Genomic DNA, 23,222 nt, shown 5'->3' with positions numbered 1-23,222 from the left:
ACCAACACCTTCCTGTATGTTATTTTTCTTTTCCTTATACGTTGAGAGTTGGAATTCCCATTTCCCATCTTACGCTAAAGTAATAACATAAATATTACATAAATTTGAGAGTTTTGCCTAAATGTATTTGGTCCTTGTCCCTTGACCAATGCACTTATATGTATATATATCAGATCTTAAAGTTGGGTCATTTTTAGAATCTTTAGCTCTAAATTGATCTCATTTTCCACCTCTTTCTCTGCACTCATTGCAGGGTTATCATACGCCTCTGTGTGTGGTTTATTGTTATTTTCCACAGATTCTTTCTCTCTTGGTTCTTGGTCGTCAGCAGCAACCTGGCAGCATTTGCAGCAGCAACAGCATTTTGCGGTAAATACTCCGACCACTTTGTCCCAGGGAGCCAGGGAGTGGGCCCAGAGAGGGAGGAAGTCCCAGGATCTCAGTGCTGCAGGCAGACACCCAGGTTTCCGTTTCTGCAGCATGTTGATCACCAAGATGATGATCAACATGATCACCAGAGGTGCACCCACGCCCACCAGTACCTGCCAGCCAGCCAACGACAGGCTGAAGACGAGGAGCGGTAAAATGAAGAAGAAGGAGATGATGTAGACAGCAGCAAACCAGCGGTAGGAGGCTGTGATGTTGCCCAGGCTTTTCGCCAGCCGGATCGGGAGGCGGGTGAAGGGGATTGGATACCACAGAAGGATGCCAGAGATGTTGAACAGAAAGTGCACGAGGGCAATCTGGAAACAACAACAACAAACTGTATTGATATGCTTCAGTCATTATTTTTTCTCCTTATGAAATAAAAATACCTATGATACTACTAATATACTGTATTTAATGAAATAAATGGCAACAGTTTAATTCACAGCTCTGTGAAGTTTCATGGAAAAAACTATGTACAATGTATGCTATATTTGGCACCAAATAAAATAATTATTTAATTGATACACTTCCAACTATTTATTCTAATCCATTCTCAGTGGACAGTTAAACATGTACAAAACTGCAAATCTTGTCCAAGAGTCCATACATTTCCAATAAAAATGTATATTTAAAAAATATAATTTTATGGTATAAAAGCTAAAAATCAAAGGAAATAAGTGTAGTACTGATCATTTTACGTGTGTGCACGTTGTTATGTGATTTACTGACCTGTAGCGCATTAGCCAATGTGTCTCCAGGACTAGCCATAGCTGCCAGGATGGCTGTGGTGGTTGTGCCAATATTTGAACCCAGAGACAATGGGTATGCTCTTTCTATGCTGATGACACCAATACCTATTTTTTTTTTAAAAGGGAAAACAAGTTAAGTTTGTGTGCTCCCTAGATCACTCTCCACTGTATTCAACCATATTTCTGTTGAAGAGACAATGTCTGAACAACGGTTTTACTGCCTAAAATATCACCAGAGAGAATAAGAAGGTACAGAAACATTAAGAAAGCAAAATCAAAATTGTCTATTTATGGGAATTTCAAGTGCAAAATGGTACATAGATTGTTTAAATGAAAAAAAAAAATGAATGGATGGATGAATGATTGACCTCACCAACAAGTGGAGTAATGGCAGAAGTGAAAACCGAACTGCTCTGCACAATGAAAGTCATTCCAGCTCCGACTAAAATGGCAATGTACCCTGTGACCCAACCAAATGGAAAAGGGAAATCTGCACACACAAACAGACACAGCAAAATTCATGCATTACTAACCAACGCAGTCACATTGAATTCATTGCACGGGAGTTTGCTACTCACCAGTGTTGAGGATCTTCTTGATGACCGCAGCCACCTGTCCCTTCAGCATGGAGTTGAGCAGCTTGACGATCAGGATCAGGCAGGAGCAGAGCACCAGCAGAGAAAGAGCCAGCAGAATCAGACCCACTGCCAGGTCGGACAGACTCGCATTCACAAAGAGATGCTTACCTGCGGACACACAGAAACACACACATGAAAGTTCTGCAAAAATGACTCAATACGGACACAAGCAGTTGTTTTTTTTCTGGCCAAATGAGGGCAGAAGAACTCTACAACAACCTGAAAAACACACGTTTATTTATAGTATCACTTCATAAAGTTGATGGTTGATGTGTTGCTAGATGCTGATCACTTTTTTATCTAAAATCGGCTGTCTTCTGATGTTGGAAATGGTGTCAATGAATTTACGACCCGTAAAACCCAAAATATTGAGCTAAAAGAGACAAAAAAGTTTGATGAATACAAAGATGATGTTGCCATAACTGCACATATAAGCTGTTTAGTTGAATGAGGGCATGTTCACCATGGTGAGAATATCATACATTTACTTAATGTACAGATTACGGTTTTTGTATTGACAAAAATACAAAAATAAAAAGAGTATAAATACTGTGAAAACTTGTATTTATTGAAAACCTTACATTTCTGGACATTGTACGTTTCAGAAATGTTCTTCAGCGTGATGGTGTAGTTGCCATCGACCCAGCAGAGAGACGGAGAAGTGCAGTTCTCGGGACCAGGAACTGTGACGTTCATTAAGGTCTGAAACGCAGCAGCAGTTTGACAATATAGATTCTAATCTTCTCCATGTTTTGAAACAGTTGGTACATCGCTGACATGCTTTGGTCTTACTGTGTTGGTGAAGGTTTGGCACCATTTCTTGATGAGGCTCTTGTTCCTGGCTTCTGGGTCTCCGGTGGCAATCCCACTAATGACAGACTCATCCAACTAAGTTGGAGGGAAAGAAGATAGTAATGTTACATAGTAGTATTTTATTTCTCCAATACACTGGTCATTTCTTTACAAGAGTAAAAACAACACAGAGAAAGCTACTTGGAGAAGCTACTGTGGAAGTTCAGCTGTGGCCCATATACACAACAATACAAAATTGCACAGTGGCTTCTGTATCAGCCAAACTGCTGTTAAAGTTCACCATCTGTCTTGAGTTCAGGGACGAACCAAAGAATGTAACTGTTACACAATCAATTAAGCACACTGTTAATGCGGCTAAAAGACACCTATCTACCCAGAGGAGCTCATTTCATACGGGCGATGAATCCATTGAGCTTAAAGATCTGTGTTTTTTGCACTTGCTGGACATTAGTTTAATTTTGTCTTCAGTGCAAAGTTTTCTTCTATGTATGGCTAAGATGGGTATCACAGTGCTGCCTTTACAGATGGGTCAATTATGCATTAAAGACAGTGTTGCACAAAGCAGTTTTTTTTCTGCATCATATGAATTTTCATATGATGATATATGGTTAGAGGTTTGATCTGGGCATAAGATGAGATGTATCCAGATGTTGACCACTGAGGCTCCTTACAACTTCATTGCTGCTTTATGAAATTCAGTCTGGATAGTTGAATTTCAAAATTATAATGGCAGTTTGCACAGAGAACATCATCGAAAAATTACATTTTACCTGTATAATTGACTCAGTGAGGATATCAGTGATCACATTTAACAGGTCTGGGGCCTCTCCACTCTCAATTTTGAAGGAGTCGATGATGAGCTTGGTGACCACGTACAAATAACCAGAGGCGACTTCCAGAGGCAGCAGCACCAGCACAGAGAGCCAGTTGAAGAAGTCGTGCACTGTGGCCCCCGCAAAAGCCCTGTGTACATTGTGAAAGAAGGTAGATAAATGTAAAGTGAAATGACCTTTGACCTTTCTAATGGAGCTACATATTATTGCTGTCCAGCAATGAGTCATCTTGTAAGAAGGTGAGTAAAACTATCTATATAGCGATAGTGATCTATCTATCTATCTATTTGGTGATTTTGTTACTTTAAACACTTAAACATGTTTTTTTAAGCTGGTAACTAAAAGACATGACTGTATTGTGATAAAAACACATGATCTTTGGTGTTAATATTGACATTTTTACCAGATTTATAAAAATCGTTATTTCTTGGCTGAAAATGGCTGAATGTGACATCTACTGTTTTAAATCAACCCACTCGACCGTTTGGGAAAAATTAATGTCATAAAATAAAAGAATGTTAACGCCTTCTAAACTGAAACCACTCCTCACCTCTCCCAAGAGCATCTATCATTTTTACTTTTTCAGTCAATACTACATGTGCATTACAATCACATGTGTATGAAGCTATCAGCACATCACAAAATCTCTTAAATCCATGTTAAACTTTATATTTGTCAAATTCAGTGACCCATATCGCCATTTTTCCAAGCTTCTATAACTGTAATACTTGCTGATCTGCGTCAAGGCTTTCCACAAACGGAAGTGAACGTAGTTTCATCTCTCAGACTCTTGCCCACTCTGTAGCATTTTTCAGACTTAGGCCTAAACAATGGTGTGAAGTTACACCTTAAATATGGAATATTTGTCATTTTAAGATAAAGGGAAGGATTTAATTTGAAATGAAAAATTATTTATCAGGCTTGTAGTTTACAGCAGAACACAATGTTTGAACACAAAGGAAGCAATCCATCAAATACAAAATAATTACCTGCGAAAGATATCGCGGTCACCCGCCTGTGTCATGGCGACTAGTGTGTTGGTGACAGAGGTGCCAATGTTGGTGCCCATGATGATAGGAACAGCCAGCTGGACCGTTAGCACTGTCAAAGCAACATGGGCCTCCTTCATCATCAGTCCTACTCCACACCTCCATCATCATCATCATTCATGCATTCTGTGCATGGATGTGTATATGTGTGAACATGTGTGTGTGTGTGTGTGTAGTGTGGAAGCTCGTACTCACATCCAGAGGAAACCATGCTGACAACTATGGAGGAGGAAGTGGACGAGCTCTGGACCAGCAGGGTGACCAGAACACCAATAACCAGACCGGCCAGGGGGTTGGACAGAATCGTGTTGTCCTGAAGGATGTCGCCTGCTGCTTTACCTGCGCATGGTGAAAATGGGACCTTGTTAATATTTTTTTAAATGGATATGTTCGTATGACTTACTGGGATATTTGAATGGAGCAAAGCCATCGTATTAGGAACTACTTTTCCAACTATGATAAGTCAAAATGTCTTCTGTGGTCCAGTTTATGGATCATCATCACACCCACGCATGGCTTCGGACAAGCGTTGCTGTGCTTACCTCCAACGAGCTGGAAAGCTGAGCTGAGGACGTCGAGAGAGCAGATGAATATGTAAAGGAAACCCAGCAGCAGGATCAACTTCCCCACCGACACCAACACTCTCAACACCTTCCCTCTGGTGTCCAGAGCTGGGACAGAGACAAGACATGATAAACACAAAAAAGAAAACACTATTATTTTTAAACCAAATGTTCCTTTTTTTTATACGACAGACATTTTTATTTGTCGTAGCAGGAAAAACACAGGTGTGATTATTATGATAAACATTGGCTCTGTTACATTTAAGTGTCTCAGTAGGCTGTCAGTGAGCCAGCATACAACGTATAGGACCCTGGAACTGTGAAAACTAAATGGAGAGCAGCCCTTATTAATATTAGTAATCACACTTGTGGTTTTTGCACTATTACTACATAGTTTTATTGGAAACAGTTAGTGCCTACAGTGTGTTGGCACAGGCTCAGCTGTCTGTCTGGCTACTGTCTTTTTCACATCCATTACTTTTTATTACCTCTATGCTTTCTAAATAATCAGATTAATAACTCTGATGTGATTTATTGTCAGTCTATTGATGAATTGATGCCATGGGAGTTCAGCAAACTAGAGGGCTTAGAGAAAGTATTAACCGCCGTTGGACACTTTGAATCAAAGTAGATTTAATTCGACTTTTTTGACGTTTTTTTAATGTCAAAGGGGAAACGGAAGAGCACAGTTACAACAAAATCAAAAATAAGTATCTTTTCCTCTTACATGTAGTGCTACTAATTAGTCTAGATTGTTCTGGTGTGAGTTCAAAACACCAAAAAGTTGAAAAACTGTGATGTCTCTTTCTAGAACTCATTACCAGGTTAATCAAAGATCATCCACAGACCATCTTGTTAGCAGTTTCATGTAGGAAGTATTTTCTTTAATGCATAGTTAACTTCTGCCTTCTGCAGAAGGCCGATATCTACAAACAAATAGGCAAAAAAGCCACATTGATTCTACCTCGATTTGATGTTGTTGGATGCTAAAACATAAAAACTTCCGAGGGGGGTGAATACTTTTTATAGCACTGTAAGAGAGAGTTACATATACTGTGAATTTATAAACATGTGATGTATAGCTGTGCGCTTAATTATTTGACTGCACAAAAACAGCGTACTTAATAGCTCTCGAGGTTATGTAACAATAATATGTGGGACCCTTTATCACTTCTGCTGTATGCTCTGTGTGTAACCCAACAGTAGGCATGTAAATGTATTACTTACTGACCATGTATATCTAATCAGGACACACATGTTCCTTTAAAAGTACAAGGATAAGACGACACTTGTTAATAATAATGCGACATTACAAGTCCTCACCTGTCCATGGGACTCCAGTGTCCTTCAGCTCTGGGAGATCCCACAGGTCTGCGTCCTCCGGCTCCTCCTCAATCAAAGCCACAGTGGAGTGTGCAGGGCTCGCTTTGACCTCTGGGACAAACAAGAAGCCTGAATAAACTATGTACATTACATGTAACTGTTTCATTTCAATACAATATGAAAAATACCTTTCCTCTTGTTTCCACGTCTCTCATTGTGGTCTTCGTTGCCATTGTTTTGAGCAGCCGTTGTCTAGGGGGAAAAAAAGAAACATTATATCAGTGTTTAATTACAAAATGCTATATATTTATTGTTGAAGATGCTTCTTACATTTTATTTGTCACTGTCTAAGAGGTACCGATTATTCTCTCTAGGAACTGTACTCAAGAAAAAGCCTCTTGTGATGAGCTGTCAGTGCTGATATCAACACTTTGTAAAGAGATTGCAGTCAAATCAAATATGTGGACCTGAACATTTGCCACATACATCATACTGGCAGTTGGCATCATATTATGTCAATCAATTTAAAATTACAGTTTGACTAATGGGGAATCTGGTTCAAAAATACCACACACACACACACACACACACACACACACACACACACACACTCCCACACACTCCCACACACAAATACACACTGTCCCCTCACATGCCAGGGCATTGATCTTATCGTCACATGGTCTAGCTGCAGTAAAATTCCATTCACAGCAGCATGACACAAGAAGAAAGCTACCAGCTAAATTGATATTTTAAAGAAGTGTTACTTTTGGACTGAGCTGTTAAATCAGTTTGTTATTTGAACATATTCATTACCATTGATACAATTCTCTAATATATAAATGTAAGAGTTTTTCATTTAATAATATGACTTTGTACATCATAAACCCTAAGATACCTTCTGTACGTTATCATACTAGTGTTAAAATATGTTACTCTCATAATAGTAACAACACAGCTAATAGCATCATGTACAAATATTACCATTATGTTACTGCAGTGTGGCAAAAAAAAATGATTCGTATATTTGTAAGTGCAATAGTCCAGTATTATTAATAATAATTTTAATGATAGCAGTAATACAATTTAGTGTTTAATGTTCCCTTTAGGCTTACAATAATTATGAATATAATATATATAATATATATATGTATATATATATATATATATATATATATATATATATATATATATATATATAATGATAATAAGAATATAATAATACAAAATACATGTCACATCCAGTTTCCAGGTGACAGCGGTAATAAAGCAAACAGATCAATAGAATGAGAGTAGAATAGAATGCTTGTCCTCACCTGTGGCAGGCGGAGAGAGTCCATGCTCCCTGTGTGTGCTGAGCTCACCTGGGCTTCAGGTTTAGAAATGATTTTCCTCCACGCAGGTATAATGAAAGGTTGAGGGGGGGTGGGTGGGTGGGGGGGTCCACTTAGGGCAGAGGCGAGTGTGATGTGTACCTTTCACATCACTGGGGACACTTCCGTCTCATAGATAAGCACGCCTTACAAACCTTGATTATTCTTAGCACTGTTGTAAGCTCTCTTGTGAGATGTGTTGCAATCCAACTGACATGGTAGCTGATAAGTTTGGAGTTGGTGGTGTCTATACCGTCAAATGCACCTACACCTGCACCTGCACCTGCTGTTACTAACCTGTATAACTTACCGAAACACCTCGCCGGTTTTACGCCTAAGATTCTTATATAGTTCTATTGTCTGCTAGTTTGTTTTGCAAATGTGTCCATTTTAAAATAAAAAAATCCTGCATCGCCTTTAAAAAAAAAAATACTCTACCGCCCTCAGATTGATGATAGCTCCAGCCGGTTGACCATTGGGGGAGGAGTGGCAGAGATGATGGCTCCCCTGGAAAAGGTTTATCCCACTAACAGATAGACCACATGGGGGTGTTTGTTAGGTCGGGGGGGGGGGGGGTGCACTGTGCCGGATGTGCACTGTGCCCTACAGAGTTTGCGTATGTGGCTATGGTCTATTTTTGGCACTCAATGAGATTTTTTTTTGGAGGAATCTATTGATTCTCTTAATACAGCTTCCCACTGTTCAATACTTCAACATATCAATGACCCACGTTTAGGTCTATACAAATGTTAATGGTGGCTGAGAGAACTTAGAGGAGAGAAAGTCAGCCTAGGCCTCACTGATCCATTGAATTTCCATGGAAGTTGTGACCCGATAACGTTAGGTGTGGACGTCATCTTTGACAGCTTCTATCTGTCTTTCTCTCACTGGTACACAAGTGTCCTTCCTTGAACATTATTAATCAAGGGGGCATGTCCTAATGAAACACCTCCATGCTTGATTTATGCCTTAATATATACATAGTTGCCAGTATATTAGGTACATCTAGCCACAAACAAATGCAATGTGATGCAGCCTTGCATTAAAAGCGTACTTGAGTGGGCCATCTGGTTAGCTCAAGTGACCCCACAATTGATTGTCACAGGTGCCCCTCGGTGGCCCAATGCAGCCGAGTAACCATTTGATCAGTGATGGACATAACTGCTCCCCAAGTGCTGCTGTGATCGCCCAAAATGCCCTACCGCTCTGGTGTAACCATAACACCCTCTTCTGTCACGTACACCAGGAACAGATCAGACACAAAGGAATTTTGGCCTAGCCCTTCCTGTCATCTTGTGTTGGCAGTAAAACCGAATGGATGATAACTGGGACAACGAAGGAAAACATTCACCTCTATTTTTTGTTTTATCAATAAATGTTAGCCAATTGATTGTGATTTAGCCACTCTTCTCTCCCCCTCTGTCTCTTCCTCTCTAGATTGTGCTCAATCTCTCTACTATATGAACTCTAGCTTTACCAAGTTTTCAGTACTAGCATCAAACATATTTTTTGTACATTACGCAACCACATATAAGAGAAATATCTAAGTCTTCTTTGTCATACAGTCTGCAAGTGCAACAGCATCTCCTAGGCACCGCACAATGCCATTACAACATTGTACCATTCTATTCTTACAGGAAACTTCTTGACATTATTAAGATACAAATAACCTATATTACTATATTTTTGCCTCAAAACATGGATTGAAGTAGCCACTACTGTGTGGACACACAACCAATGTAAAGGAAATCACACATTACAGCAGCACTGACAAGATATGAAGTAAGAACATTTATATTTAATAAAATTATTTACTTACTTATTTATTTAATAAAATAAAGTGTGATGGCATCAAATAGCCAATAAATACATTAGAATTATTTACTTACTTATGTATTTAATAAAATAAAGTGTGATGGCATCAAATAGCCAATAAATACATGAGAATACCATAGATTATACATATATGTATAGGTGAATCGTGTAAATACTTTTATAAAAGTCCAGTTGTGCCACTCCAGCAACCATGATGTGTGTATTATATATCAGTAAAGGTATATAGGTGTAAGTGTGAATAAACAATACAATATAAATACAGATATAAAGATATATACAAGTATAGCGTGTTATATATAATATGTGTAGTTTATGGAATATACAGTAACAATTCCATGAAATTAATCATACAACATAATGCACAATACTACCATGATTTAGCATGTATTATAATATGAAAACAACAGCAATGAGGTATTATTATAAAGTGATATAAAATGTATCACTATATAATAATACCGTATAAAGGAATCATCATATAGTGATATAAGTTATGTAATGCAATGTAATACAGAATTATGTGATATGCTATTGTGACTTATGCTACTGCAATTTATACTACTACTCTGTAATATACCAAAAACTCAAATGATTACATTATTATACAATTATTTTGACAACCACTAGAGGACGTAGGTCGACATTGTAATACCTTCACTTGAGCTTTCAAAATAAAAGTTCACGTTTTAATCTCGACTAATGTACTCTTTGGGGATTTTGTACACTAGGACAACCCTTGTATATGATTATTTAAACATAATTTGCCCAGAATATTGTTACAACAACACATTAGTTAAACCCACGAATGGAACTATCTTTAACTTCCGGGTTATGGAGCAATGACATTGTACCAAACAGAAGCAGTCAGGTCGCTGAGTGGCTTACATATTGTTACTTCGCGTGCTTAGAAAGCTTAAATTAGTACCAACATTGCCGTCAACATGTCATCCGCCACCACGGGCTTCACAGAGGAGCGGCAGCACATGGGAGCACAGGTAAACACGCCGATAAACACGCCTTAAGGGTGCTAACGTGTTAGCTGGCTAGCATCAACTTTGGATGAACTGTGGATAGTTTTCTTGTCTGCCGTTAAAAATCTCATTAGTGCGACTGTCTGCAAGGCTTGCCAACAGAGTCTAGTGCTAATTAGCTAATTGAATTAAAGTAAACGCTGGTGTTTTGTGTGTGTGTGTGTGTGTGTGTGTGTGTGTGTGTGTGTGTGTGTGTGTGTGTGTGTGTGTGTGTGTGTGTGTGTGTGTGTGTGTTAATCTGCAGTCGCCAGTGGGCGTGGAGTACGTCCCCACGGAAGAAGAGAAGAGGGTGTTCAGAGAGTGCAACCAGGAGAGCTTTTGGTACAGGTGTAAGTTTCTGTCTTTCACACACTTAATATGTTGTGTTAAAAAGCACAGCTAAAAGATGGGACCGTTGATAATGAGTTTGACACCAACGTGCTTTCTTCACAGCGGTGCCCTTCTCTTTGGTCGGCGTGGCTATCACTCAAGCCCTGGTTGCCAAAGGTAATAATAATAATACTGTGCATGCTGTAGAGGAAGCAACCAGATATAAACACACCGTGTACTTTAAATAAACCCTGCTTTGTTTATTTGCAGGGACTCTGTCTGCATCTCCAAGGTTTGGATCTCTACCCAAAGTGGCCTGTAAGTTTGGGAATGTCAAACCCGGGTGGTGACACACACAGTTGCACTAAATAATATAAACACCACTCACTAATATAAAACGTTACACAACACCACAAACTACAGCCTCTAAAAAGACCATAATAGAGAATCAACACATCTCAGAAAACAGTATGTGTGAAAACAGTTGTGTGTACCTAATAAACTGGCAACTGTGTTTGTTATCATTAGTGATACATTGATGACAATAGACATCCTATAAAGGCTGCATTACAGTTAAGTGCTGCAAATGTTTCTGAACTTATTTTACCAGTTTAGCTACAGTATCATATTCACATCACTAACAATATTTTTCTCAGTGATGATATCAATTGCCCCTAGCTGAAATTCAACATATGAAAATGGGTCAATACTGGGGTATTAAAATATGGAATATTGATATCTTTGAGTACATTTGTCTCTCCAGTCGCTGGCTTCTGTGGCTACCTGGCGGGGAAAATGTCGTACATGAAGACGTGCCAGGAGAAGTTCAAGAGGCTGGAGAACTCTCCTCTGGGAGAGGCCCTCAGACAGAGGACAGGACTGCCTCCACCACCGTGAGTAACCACACATACTTGATTGTGGTCCTATTTGTTTTCATCCAACCACTACACCCTAACAGTTTTTTCTGTCTGCCCCCCCCCCCCCAGTTCCAAGGGTCCTCAGTCAGAGATGAGTGATCCAGACGCCCAGTCATTTGACACCATGTTCCAGCAAGCAGAAGACCCCAGCCAGACGCCCCCCAACGCCAGAGATAATGATTATGGCTACAACGCAGAGTCACCCATGCTAATAGGCAAAGCAGATGACTTTGCCACTACAGGTACCACAGACAGCGACTGTGTATGGTCTTTAAATACAATGGAATGTTGACCATCTGTTGTGCAAATACACATACACAAAAGCGGCGTCTCAGGCCCACCTCTCGGTGTGAACAAACAATTAACAGTTATAAAGCATTCATATGGCAAAGATGGAGCAATTCCCCAATATATTTTTTGGGGTTTTCAGTCTAGCAATATCCAATATTTTCAACTCATACTGAACAATGCTGATATTGAGATTTGTATATAAATTTATATGATTCGGTTATTCCTCTTTAAATATGTTTGCCTAAGTGAAGTAAAATAGCATTATGATAGATTTGGACATGCATACTCTTAAAATGAGCCTTCTGCTCATTCTAGTGCTTAACCATTTTACCAAATCTGCCCTATTATGAAATGTGCTTCTCACCTCTGGTAAGTAACTAAGTAAGTAACTTTTTTATGTCAAGTTCCCCAGATAACTGTCTTTGTCCCTTACCTTGTCCCCACCTTCTTCAGTGGACGACGAGGAGCCCAGGAAGAAGGCCACCCTCTATGAGAACCTGAGGCTCAAGAACAGAGAGAACTACGAGGTCACGCTCACTCAGAAGGCCGAGACAATGCTCAAGACGTCGCCCGAGAAGGAGCCAGGGAGACACAAGCAAGACGGTAAGCTTCTGCTGCAGTGATGTCGAGGTGTTAATACTCAAGTACATCTGATGTCTTCAGTGACTACACTCTTCCTGCTTTCTCTCTCTCTCTCTGATGTTACAGTGAAGAAAAACATCTATGGAGACTCCTGGGAGGACTGAGTGCCTATTTGAATTGACCATGCGGTCTGTACACTGGCATCCAGCAGTACAGTAGGCGGCCCAGTGGCCATTTTGCTCCAGATTGACTTAAGAAGTTGCATGAGTCTGTGATATATGTATTTGCAAAAGAGTCAATTAAACCAAATTACATGAGGATTTCTCTCTGTGCTTTGATTTTGATCAGAATGTATTGTGTATCTTTGTCCATCTTCTTCCAACACAAAATGTAAACAAAAGGAAAAATAAGCCACATTTTCAGCTTTAATGCTCGCAAGATAGTGCTGCTTGGGTATTATTTACTTATTTTATAGTGTATGAACACAAAACTGATTACTCTAACATACGTGGGGGATTTTTCAATGTGGGAAGGGGAGTAGATGTAAATTTAAGTCAGGATCATTGATTTTAGTTTTTGTGCATTTGTATGTTTTAATTCATGTCTGTGGGGGGGGGGGGGTCTTTAAATAAATTAAAATACTTTGTTAGTGTGATTTCTGACACTGTTTTGCAGCTATTTTGATTCATGTTCATCTACCTGGTGGGCTGTATTGAATATTTTTGGTTTCATCACTTGACCGTGACATCAGCAGGATGTCATTAGTTTTGTACCCATTTGCAGGTATACCTTGTCTATTGTTATGAATCTTTTCTAGTTCAATACAGTTTGGAGAGCTGAAGTCCAGTTTGCATATAGTCAATAATTTGTTACATGGAAAATAACATTTACTCTGCTACCCTACACATGCTTTAAATTAGTTGTGCCTGTACTAGTATTGGAAATATCTGAGATCCAGCCCAAAATGCTGGATCGGTATAAGCAATAGACCAGTCTATACACTGATCCTATATCAGGTTTTGATGTCATTCATCAGGCCAATTACGCTACACAGGAATCAACAAAAACAACACGTGTCACCCGCCACCCAATCAGTACTACACATGTGCAACTCTCAACGGAGATGAGGAAGAAGAGAGATGGCTCATGGTTGGCTACTTCCGTCATCAATTTCAGAAGAAAGAGTTAAACAGGCACAGTGTCGATCGGACAGGTGCAAGCAGAGAGTGTAACGTTGAGCATTCTGTGTTGCATCATTCGTACAGAGTCGTTGCCCAGTTGAGAGCCGTTGAGAGGCAAAAGAAATATTTTTCAAAAGACTGTTTTGCACGCCAGTTTATTTTCAAGAAATGAGGGGACATTTGTACAAGATACAGGTATATTTAAAAAATGTAAATACAAAAGTCAGCCATAACATTTAAAACGTCCTATATAAATGTCCTATAAATATACAGCCAGGCAGATGTAACTGTGGAAAATATAGCATTGACAGAGCAGGGCTCATCTGTATGGAGTGTTGTAAAGCAATCAGATAAATAACCATGACTATAATTAACCATGGCTATGACCATGACCATGATCATGACTATGACCATGGCCATGACCATGATCATGACCATGGCTATGACCATGACCATCACTACGGTTGTGGTTGCAGCCTTGGCCAAAATTCGGATCTGAAGAATGTCCTTGACTTGGCCCAAAGCTATGTACAGAGCCATGTCCATGAGCATTGAGAGGTGGTGTGGGACCGGGTGTGGGACCGGACAAGGCACTGGTTGAATTCGGCCAGCCTTCGTAAACATCGGCCTGGCTATTGGCAGTGCCAACGCTGGGAAACGGAGCGTAAGCCTGGACCGGGTAGGACCCAGGCGTTGGATTGATCTGTGGAAGGAGGGTCTTCCTCCTCTCCTCTGTGGAAGCGGGGACAAACTTCGCTCCTCTGATGCTCCTCAACAACCTAAAAGGCATCGTCTTCTCCAGAGCGCCAGCCCTGGCCTCTGACATATTCAGAAGAGACAGCCAGCCTTTCCCGTACATCCACCCGACCAGGATGCCGATAATGTTACAGGGGAGCACACTGTGAGGAACGAGGGCCGTGGTGATTAGGAGGAGCACCCAAGGGAGAGCCATGGCGGGGAAACTGACTCCACACAGGAACCCTTTGGTCATTTTAGTGTGCATGGTAGTCAGAGCCACGCATGCCAGGGTCACAGGAACCAACCCCTCGGTGTGACTCTGGCTGCCACTGTCACTTTGCAAAAGATCCAGGAAACTGTAAAACAAGCCCGTGGTGGTCGACAACAGGAAGAACAAGAACAGGAAGCGCACAGTGCCAACACCTTTCTCCAGACTGCCGCTGAGAAACACCAAGGCGGTAATGTTCAGAAGCAGCTGAGCGGAGGTTTTGTGGTAAAAAGGGTACGTCAGCAGCCTGTGGAGGTGTCCGTTCTGAAACACAGTGGCCCCGACACTGAAAACCCCCTGAGTGAAGTTGAAATATGTTTGGATGCCGAACAAAACGCACGACAAAAGTACCACGGTTAGAATCCCGCTCGTGAGGACAGGAACCACGTCTTTGACAACTTGAAGGATCATTTTAAAGTTCTCAGTTCGTATCATCTTGCGGAATAACTCAGGACATCCGCTGCTAATAAGCGAAGGCCAAAGTTTACCTGAGGTTCAATTGTCCCCACACTTCCTAAACAGGAAGTGGCGTTACTGTCATGTCCAGACTGCTTTGCTTTGACTCGATGTCTCCTGTTCTCTCGGGCTGATTTAGGTCATGATGAATTACAGTCATCAATTAACGTTTAACGTGTTCAGTCGCGGCTCTCATAAGTAAGCGCTTAGCTAGCTTAGTTAGTTAGTTGAAGAACCAAGCTAGCCGGAAGATTTAAAAAAATCACTTCTGGTCAAACCTTTCACAATAAAATGTGCAGTGACGAATAGTAGCACATTTTGTGTAACGGTTAAACGTAATTGCGGAGCAAATTAAATAATCTAAACTGTATGTAAATTAGGACTGCAAAAACCAGATACGCATACCATGTGGAGTTAAAAGGCAGATTGAATGTAATTTATTGCCAACGATCATGTCGTATTTTTAAGATTTTTTTTTCTCAACTTCCGGTTTTGTTTATTTTTTTATAATTATTTTTATTTCTGCGTCACTAAATACAATTACTAAATACATTTACTCAAGTGCTGTACTTGCGGATTATTTTAGGTATTTTAATTCTATTGAGTATTTCCAATTTATTCTACGTTATACTTCCCATCCACTACAATTCAGAGTGAAATGTTGTACTTTTTACTGAACAACCAATAATATAATCCAATAATATATATATATATATATATATATATATATATATATATATATATATATATATATATACATATATATATACCACACTAAAAGAGCTATTCTTGTGATACTTTAGGTAAACTTTGCTTTAATGAAGTACAATTTAGAGTGCAGGACCAAAGAAACCAAACAACATATTTTCCCATTTAAGTGAAACAAAAGCATGATATTCTGCATGTTACAAAAGCTTCCTTTAGTAAATTGTATTTTTGTTTTAAAAAAATAATAATTTAAAATAAACTGAAGTACGTCTGTCCCATTTCCGGTGTCGTACGGCTACTGCGGCGGATGTTGATGTTTTGCTCCGGAGCTGGCTGAACGATGTGAACTGTATCGTCTCCGGGACGGGTTGATATTGTTTCGTGGTTGTCTTCGCGGTTCTACTTGTACCATTTTCTCAGTAAAGTTTCGCTGTTCGTCGGCATCGTGTCTGTCCCGGTGTCTCTCCCGGGAAGCGCGAGGCCGAGTCGTGCGATGATGGAGGACTTTGACGAGATCTACGAAGAGGAGGAGGAGGAGGAAGAGGAGGACGAGGACAGGGCCGCGGAGGAGCAGCTCCTCAAGTACGCTCCGGACCCGGTGGTGGTTCGAGGGTCTGGCCACGTCACTGTGTAAGTGACTGGCAACACTTACGGGCACCGAGAGAGGAGCTAACCGTCTCCGTTAAATCACCAGCAGGTCTCCGTGGATACACTGTCTGCTAGTTAGGTTAGCTGGTGACCTAGCGTAGTCAGCTAGCTACTAAGTTAGCAGCGAGCTAACTCTGTCGAGGAGTGGCTGATTAAATTGAGCTTTCGTTTTATCTAAAGTAGCCACACGACATGATATGTAATTATGTACATTGTCTGTATTGTTTCTACCACGTAGTGTGACTTATTCAGCGGTATTGGTCAAGTTGGTTTGGTGGTGTTATTGCTGTTTTAATGTTAAGATAGTTTATCCCGTCTTTTTTTCCACTCTTTCGGGACTTGAACACGGAATGAAACTCGTTCTCTACTGAGCCCCGGTAGTAGATTTTAAAGGGTACAGATTTTTTTTAACCGTGAACTGGTAACGTTACGTCTGCCCTGTAATTAATAGCCTACTCTGACAATACTAAATTGTATTCCCATAAACGCACAGACAGGCAAAAATATTAACGCAAAGTTGTTGTGGCAGCAGGAGCTGAAGTTGTTGTTGTCTAGTCGGGTAAGGAGGAGCACGCAGATGTGCTGGTCAAAGTGTTGATACTACATTGAATTGTCTACACTCCTCGTGGCTGAGTAATGCAATAAACAGAGAAATGTATAATAAGAAGTCGTGGACAATCACTTCTAGTTTGATTTCAAGTCTAGAGTACATGGATGGATGAATATATATATATATATATATATATATATATATATATATATATATATATATATATACACACACACACACACACACACACACACACACACACACACACACACACAGACATTTCCTGGGGGTTTGGGGCATCTCAACACAACTATGTAACATCTTTGACATCCTTATAATACTTAAGGAATATCTGATGTTTTTTCTGTTTTGATATTATAATGTCTGTGTTACATCTCAGGAAATGTATCTTGATGCATATTGGAATAGCAATAGTTTACCCCAGACCTGCTGGATGTGGTCATTTTACCTTTGGATAAGTGGCCTGAAATGTAAAGCCTGTTTGTTTGTTTAAGCCAATTCTTCACACAGTACATGTCTGTGTATGTATAACAGTCTACTGTCTTTACCTCCCCCTCCCCAGGTTTGGGCTTAGTAACAAATTTGAGTCAGAATTTCCTTCAGCACTAACAGGAAAGGTGAGTGTCTTGTTGTTCATTAATGCATATTAACTATGGCAAAATGTCACCTCAAGATTGACCGTATATTCTAGCCACCAGCCAAGATACGATGCAACATTTTATTATTTTTGTATCAAAATTGCTCAATATTCCGTAGTGCAGTCAGTTGTATTTTGTCTGTTGGCACAAACAATGCTGTATTTGTTTATCTGATTATCTACACAGACCTCAGATTAGATTAGTATACAATTACAAGACCATTACATGTTAATATACAAACTATACCGCGGATGTTCACTTTCTCAGGTGGCACCAGAGGAATTCAAAGCCAGCATCAACCGTGTGAACAGCTGCCTGAGGAAGACTCTGCCGGTGAACGTGCGGTGGCTCCTGTGTGGCTGCCTCTGCTGCTGTTGCACGTTGGGCTTCAGTTTGTGGCCTGTCATCTGCCTCAGCAAGAGGGTGAGATACCCGTCCATGTTGCACTGCCAACCACATCTCAGTAAATCCAGATCCAGCAGGGAGTCAGCAAAAGGTTATTGTGTTGTCATCTAATATCACTGTTTCCTTCCAGACAAGACGATCTATAGAGAAACTTCTGGAGTGGGAGAACAGCAGACTTTACCACAAGGTGAGCATGAATGGATATGTGTGTAATAATACTGTACTCTGTTAGGACATGGTATTAAATAACTATCTGACCTCTGTTTTGCAGTTGTGTTTGCATTGGAGACTAAGCAAAAGGAAGTGTGAAACCAACAACATGATGGAATACGTAAGTATCAGTTGCAGTCAGATGATGATGTACAATACAAGAAGGCTGGTTTGAGTAGTCGACCAATGAGTTTGATGGCTTGTCAGACACCAACACGCTGCACAGGGCTTTTGCAATACTACGAGGAAAGATGTCCAATGTAGTAGTCTCATTAAGAATGAATGAGGAGGCTGTGTTTTTTTCACACGGTGCTAATGTTGATTTGAACACTCAACATCAGGATGGGTACTTGTTAATCAGTGTTTTGTTTATCCAAAAAATAAAAAAATCCTTGATGAAAATTCTCAATTTAAATATAGTTTTATTATATATATATATATATATATATATATATATATATATATATATATATATATATATATATATATATATAGTCCTTTTAAAAACAAATAATATTTGATCAACTTTCTTTAATGAATACAACTCATCAGTGCGCATTCAAATGTCGATTTAGAATTGAAACGTCAACATTATGAATGAAGCGTCGACCTCTTTGGCACAGCCCCAAATGTGATATCGTCATAAGCAATGGCCCAATACCACCTGAGACACTAAGGGGATGGCTACTTTGGTAGAAAGGTTGGAGCAAATTCTCTACCACTATAAAAATCTGTGCATCGTCTCTCAGTAACAGCTTTTTCTCTCGTCTCCTGCAGGTAATCCTAATAGAGTTCTTACCTAAGATCCCCATCTTCAGACCGGACTAGCCCGACTGCAGCTGATCTTCGACCTCCACTGCTGCCCAGCTCCGTCGCAGAACTACAATGGCGGTCAAGCTCCTGAATAAATACCCCAAAGTTTTCGTTTACAGGGTAGCATCGATCCTCCCTCTTCTCTCTTTGACCCGTTCTCCCACACATACCACCCATGTTTACAAATCCCCCCCCCACCACCCTTGTTTTTGGAGTAAATTCACCGTTGAAACGCGACCTATCGGAGCAAGCTGGGGCACTAGTTAAGCCTTGCTAACCAGTGGAATGTTGGGGGGGGGAGAGAGACCAGCCACGGGCAGCGTTATGGATTTTGGAACTGAAGCTGGAAAGTGGACTCTTAAATTGAGTCCTCTGAGCTACGACTGGAAATTTTGTCACTTGTATGTTCCCTAACCTAAGCACATGGCACAGTCAGACCATGATAACACAAACACTTTCACATCTTACCGACTGTCTCACCGGCCAACTTCACCTGCAAAAAATACATCCCAGTGATTTTGTAACGGTCGGTTCGGCGCTCTAGATCCTTTCCTAGAAGCAACATAACACCAGAACTCCGAAGGGAACCTTTCATCCAAAATGGACTCTGTAGCGGATGGACTGGTCTTACAGGAGCATGTTGGGCAAGTGGCCGGAACAGCTGAACTCCATAATGTCACTCTTTCTTATCAACTACCAGACTTCCTCTGGCCTCCTTCCACATCTCTGCACACGCCACGGTGCATCACCCCTAACCCAGTGACAATCACACGCTCTTGACTGTACTCTCCGTAGTATGAATGGGTCTTTGTGCCACATGATTTACCTGGAACAATTTGACTTCTACATTGTGTGTGTGCCCAGCTGATGGGCTGGCTGCCTAGCAACTGCTTCTCAGTCGCAGTGGAACAAGTAAGCTGGAAAGAAAGCCACTAGTGATTAAGAGGAGACACTTTTATTTCTTCCTTTTTCTTTTTAGTATCTCATGTTTTGTTTACTACTTTGGTGAAAAAGAGGCAGTCAATGCTTTCCACCTTTCACTGTATTGTGTGTGTGTGTGTGTGTGTGTGTGTGTGTGTGTGTGTGTGTGTGTGTGTGTGTGTGTGTGTGTGTGTGTGTGTGTGTGTGTGCGAGAGAGAGAGAAACCTAAGCAAAAAAAAGACAAATCAGACATGAAGAGATACTCTAAATAAGAGTAAAGCAGGGTTCTTTTATTTGACGCATCTCTTTGCCATAACCGACTTTTGTTGTAGTCATTTATAAATGAGTGTGCATATTATCTGTGCATTCATGAAATGGGCCTCTTTTTTTTTTTTTTTTGCAAACGTATTTCATGGTTGTTTCCTTTTTGTCTTTATGGTCATGTGTCAACACTAAAGCACACAATCGCTCCTTAAAATCCATACATGGCCTCTCTACCTTATCGGCTGACCGTGGCTTACTTATAGAAGTGTTTAAAGTTAAGGATAATGCTCTTCTGACAAAGGTCCCCTGTCATAGATACATTCAGAGGTCTGGAGTGACAAAGAGTGTTAGGTCCTCTTTATTAGGTGTTAGGTAATACCAGGGTTCTGTATCATGAAGCAGGATTACTGAAGTTACCTTGATAACTGCACTAAAACAAGACCACTCCCAAATCAGGAGTGTGGACTGCAGCACTAATCATTACTGCTGTGAGAAAAGGGTTACTTGTAATGATGGAATCACCCGACTGCAGCTCGACAGAGCATTTTGATTCTCTGGCCTGAAGCAGTTTCCAGCAGCAGGCCGATGTCTTCACAGAAAAGGCTCGGCACCAAACAGCAGACGGACACAGTTAGCGACTAGCTGGTGAACCTAGTGGAGTGTTTAGCAGCCAAAGAGGCAGACATTTCCCTCAGGAGTTGGTGGAGACCAAAAACGGAGCTAAAAGAGAGTTTTGGACTTGCGTTCGTCAGGTGGCCAGAAGCTTTTCGCTAACGAGTTGTTCATCAGTTCAGTTACCTAGCTATCTAACAATCCTGCTTCATAAAGGCCTAAGACTATTTCTTAAAACTGTCGACATGTTCTAGAATGCATCATAAAGCACATTTCTGTTTAATGAAACACAACCATCTGCCAGCAAAAAAAGCTGATGGCATATATTTAGCTTTTCTCACTCAGCACACCTCATGATTTATATATATTTTTGAAAACATCCAGAGACTGAGATTGAACAAAGCCACTTTGTTTTAGGTCACACAGCTCCAGTGATTGTATGGGTCACACTCAGGGGATTATACTTCTAACAACCACATGTAGTATTGGGAAATCTCACTGTTTGGTATGTTCCAAAGTCACAACAGGAGGGGCAAGAATACAGTGCGGATCATGCATTACTTGAATAATTGTAAAATGATAATGAAAGATGCCCCGTAAAAAAACAGACAGCCAACCATTATGTGGTCTTCCTGTTTAGATAATGAAGGAAACACATTCATGGACCCACACACTCAGACTTTGTGTTGGTTTGCATGGTACAAGACCCAAATTCACTTGATTACCACTGGGCTGCCTATTGGTTCATCAGTCGCTTTTCCATATTTTAGATCATGGTCTATTCCATGTTAATCAAGAAGTAAGGCCACATGAAGATATTTGTGGTGTGTGTGTGTGTGTGTGTGTGCGAGCGTATGTGCACGGTGTGTGCAGATGCAAATGTTCTTCGTAGATCTCAGACTGTGATTGAACCCTGCACAGAAAACGAGTCCTTTTTTTTATATAATCTTGAGTGGTCAGTGTGTTTGTGTGTGCGAGGGAGAGAAATATACATGTACATATGACTCATGTGCAGGTGTGCAGATGTACAGTAATAAACTACCAATAAATAAGGCTATGAGCATCTTTGTTTTCCTGCTTGTTGACATAAAGTCTGTATGAGGACTATCGGTCATTCGAGGTCACAGGGAATCTAGGAGCACTAAGTCAAAGGCGACTGGATTTTAATTATTGGTAATGGATGGAAGTTAGTTGTCCAGAAGCAGGTTAGTCTGAAGGTGTAATGCGTGTCACAAAAAGAGACATTGGGGATGTGCATACCGCTTTAAAAGCTGTGAGAGAAATCACATAAAAGATGAAATGGCTATACTTCCTGGGAGAAGTTGGAAGAGAAACTAATTAGGATGACTGGACTGTTAGTTTAACCATAGGTAAACAAAAGTTACCTTTTAGATCTATACAAGAGCACTCAAAAAACCCAAAAACGAGGTCCTGAAAAACGCTTCACAAGCCCAGAGGGTAACCTCGGACGTAGAGGCATGTTCAACACCAGCACCAGCTACTTGACGGTATTCTTTTCCAGTGCATGTGATGCCGAAACCAACCAGAGGGAGGTTGGTTTCGGCACAAACCTCTGGAGGCTGAACCAAGTGGTGAAACAGGAAAAGTACCGGCTGCCCTCTGTGGAGGAAATAATGCCAAGGCTTGCCACGTCAAAGGTATTCACATCATTGGATGCAGCAAGCTGGTTCTACCAGATCCTGGACAGCAGGAGGCTCGCTACTTTTATTACCCCATGTGAGAGGTATGCCTCCCGCCGACTCCCATTTGGGATAAGGAGAGCAAAATGGCTGAAACCTTGACGGGACTTGATGGTACAGAGGTCTACGTAGATTATATACTCATACATAGAACAATTGAGGAAATCCAGGACCTGCACCTTGCAGAGGCATTGAGGGTCTGAACAAAACCAAGTTCCAACAGTAACAGGTCCGCTTCTTTGGTCACATGATCCACGAGACGGGCATCAGACCCAACCCAGACAAAGTGACTGGAATAGAGAACTTTGTGACGAAACTCGACAAGTTAGTTCCGGAGCGTTCCACTGTGGGTC

General features: G+C 40.7%; 4 protein-coding genes across 4 annotated transcripts; 2 read left to right on the top strand and 2 right to left on the bottom strand.

Annotated features, from left to right (window-relative positions):
* Positions 1-176: 176 nt before the first annotated feature.
* Positions 177-7,737, bottom strand: slc34a2a (solute carrier family 34 member 2a). Its single transcript, XM_068727077.1, has 13 exons — positions 7,714-7,737; positions 6,586-6,649; positions 6,398-6,508; positions 5,054-5,182; positions 4,707-4,850; positions 4,452-4,563; positions 3,400-3,592; positions 2,609-2,704; positions 2,398-2,518; positions 1,757-1,924; positions 1,552-1,668; positions 1,159-1,283; positions 177-743 (listed from the first exon to the last, which is right to left on the bottom strand). Exons 1-13 carry the CDS (start codon positions 7,735-7,737, stop codon positions 177-179), a joined length of 1,971 nt encoding a protein of 656 aa, XP_068583178.1.
* A 2,707-nt stretch (positions 7,738-10,444) lies between these two features.
* LOC137884895 (OCIA domain-containing protein 1-like) lies at positions 10,445-13,056 on the top strand. Its single transcript, XM_068726981.1, has 8 exons — positions 10,445-10,601; positions 10,882-10,966; positions 11,070-11,123; positions 11,217-11,264; positions 11,710-11,839; positions 11,933-12,105; positions 12,608-12,757; positions 12,863-13,056. The coding sequence occupies exons 1-8, from the start codon at positions 10,548-10,550 to the stop codon at positions 12,898-12,900; spliced, it is 732 nt and encodes a 243-aa protein (XP_068583082.1). The 5' UTR covers positions 10,445-10,547; the 3' UTR covers positions 12,901-13,056.
* A 1,000-nt stretch (positions 13,057-14,056) lies between these two features.
* LOC137884975 (rhomboid domain-containing protein 2-like) lies at positions 14,057-15,637 on the bottom strand. Its single transcript, XM_068727088.1, has one exon. It carries the CDS (start codon positions 15,356-15,358, stop codon positions 14,288-14,290), a length of 1,071 nt encoding a protein of 356 aa, XP_068583189.1. The 5' UTR covers positions 15,359-15,637; the 3' UTR covers positions 14,057-14,287.
* A 744-nt stretch (positions 15,638-16,381) lies between these two features.
* Positions 16,382-22,233, top strand: chic2 (cysteine-rich hydrophobic domain 2). Its single transcript, XM_068727266.1, has 6 exons — positions 16,382-16,717; positions 17,869-17,923; positions 18,212-18,367; positions 18,480-18,536; positions 18,621-18,680; positions 19,337-22,233. Exons 1-6 carry the CDS (start codon positions 16,581-16,583, stop codon positions 19,385-19,387), a joined length of 516 nt encoding a protein of 171 aa, XP_068583367.1. The 5' UTR covers positions 16,382-16,580; the 3' UTR covers positions 19,388-22,233.
* Positions 22,234-23,222: the final 989 nt, after the last annotated feature.

The sequence above is a fragment of the Cebidichthys violaceus genome, unplaced genomic scaffold (assembly GCF_023349555.1).
Source record: "Cebidichthys violaceus isolate CVI_PGR_0920_01 unplaced genomic scaffold, fCebVio1.0.p SCAF_4, whole genome shotgun sequence".
Lineage (NCBI taxonomy): Eukaryota > Metazoa > Chordata > Actinopteri > Perciformes > Stichaeidae > Cebidichthys > Cebidichthys violaceus.
The sequence above is the reverse complement of the archived record's forward strand: the minus strand, read 5'-3'. Positions and strand labels throughout refer to the sequence as shown.

Excerpts from the sequence above, each read along its gene's own strand:
- slc34a2a (XM_068727077.1), bottom strand. The coding sequence starts at position 7,737 with ATGGACTCTCTCCGCCTGCCACAG. Across the intron at positions 3,593-4,451 it reads GACCGCGATATCTTTCGCAG|GGCTTTTGCGGGGGCCACAG; the intron begins GTAATTATTTTG and ends CAATGTACACAG. Across the intron at positions 2,519-2,608 it reads GCCAAACCTTCACCAACACA|ACCTTAATGAACGTCACAGT; the intron begins GTAAGACCAAAG and ends GCTGCGTTTCAG.
- LOC137884895 (XM_068726981.1), top strand. The coding sequence starts at position 10,548 with ATGTCATCCGCCACCACGGGCTTCACAGAGGAGCGGCAGCACATGGGA. Across the intron at positions 10,967-11,069 it reads GGAGAGCTTTTGGTACAGGT|CGGTGCCCTTCTCTTTGGTC; the intron begins GTAAGTTTCTGT and ends CTTTCTTCACAG. Across the intron at positions 11,265-11,709 it reads ATCTCTACCCAAAGTGGCCT|TCGCTGGCTTCTGTGGCTAC; the intron begins GTAAGTTTGGGA and ends TTGTCTCTCCAG.
- LOC137884975 (XM_068727088.1), bottom strand. The coding sequence starts at position 15,358 with ATGATACGAACTGAGAACTTTAAAATGATCCTTCAAGTTGTCAAAGAC.
- chic2 (XM_068727266.1), top strand. The coding sequence starts at position 16,581 with ATGATGGAGGACTTTGACGAGATCTACGAAGAGGAGGAGGAGGAGGAA. Across the intron at positions 16,718-17,868 it reads GGGTCTGGCCACGTCACTGT|GTTTGGGCTTAGTAACAAAT; the intron begins GTAAGTGACTGG and ends CCCCCTCCCCAG. Across the intron at positions 18,681-19,336 it reads CCAACAACATGATGGAATAC|GTAATCCTAATAGAGTTCTT; the intron begins GTAAGTATCAGT and ends CGTCTCCTGCAG.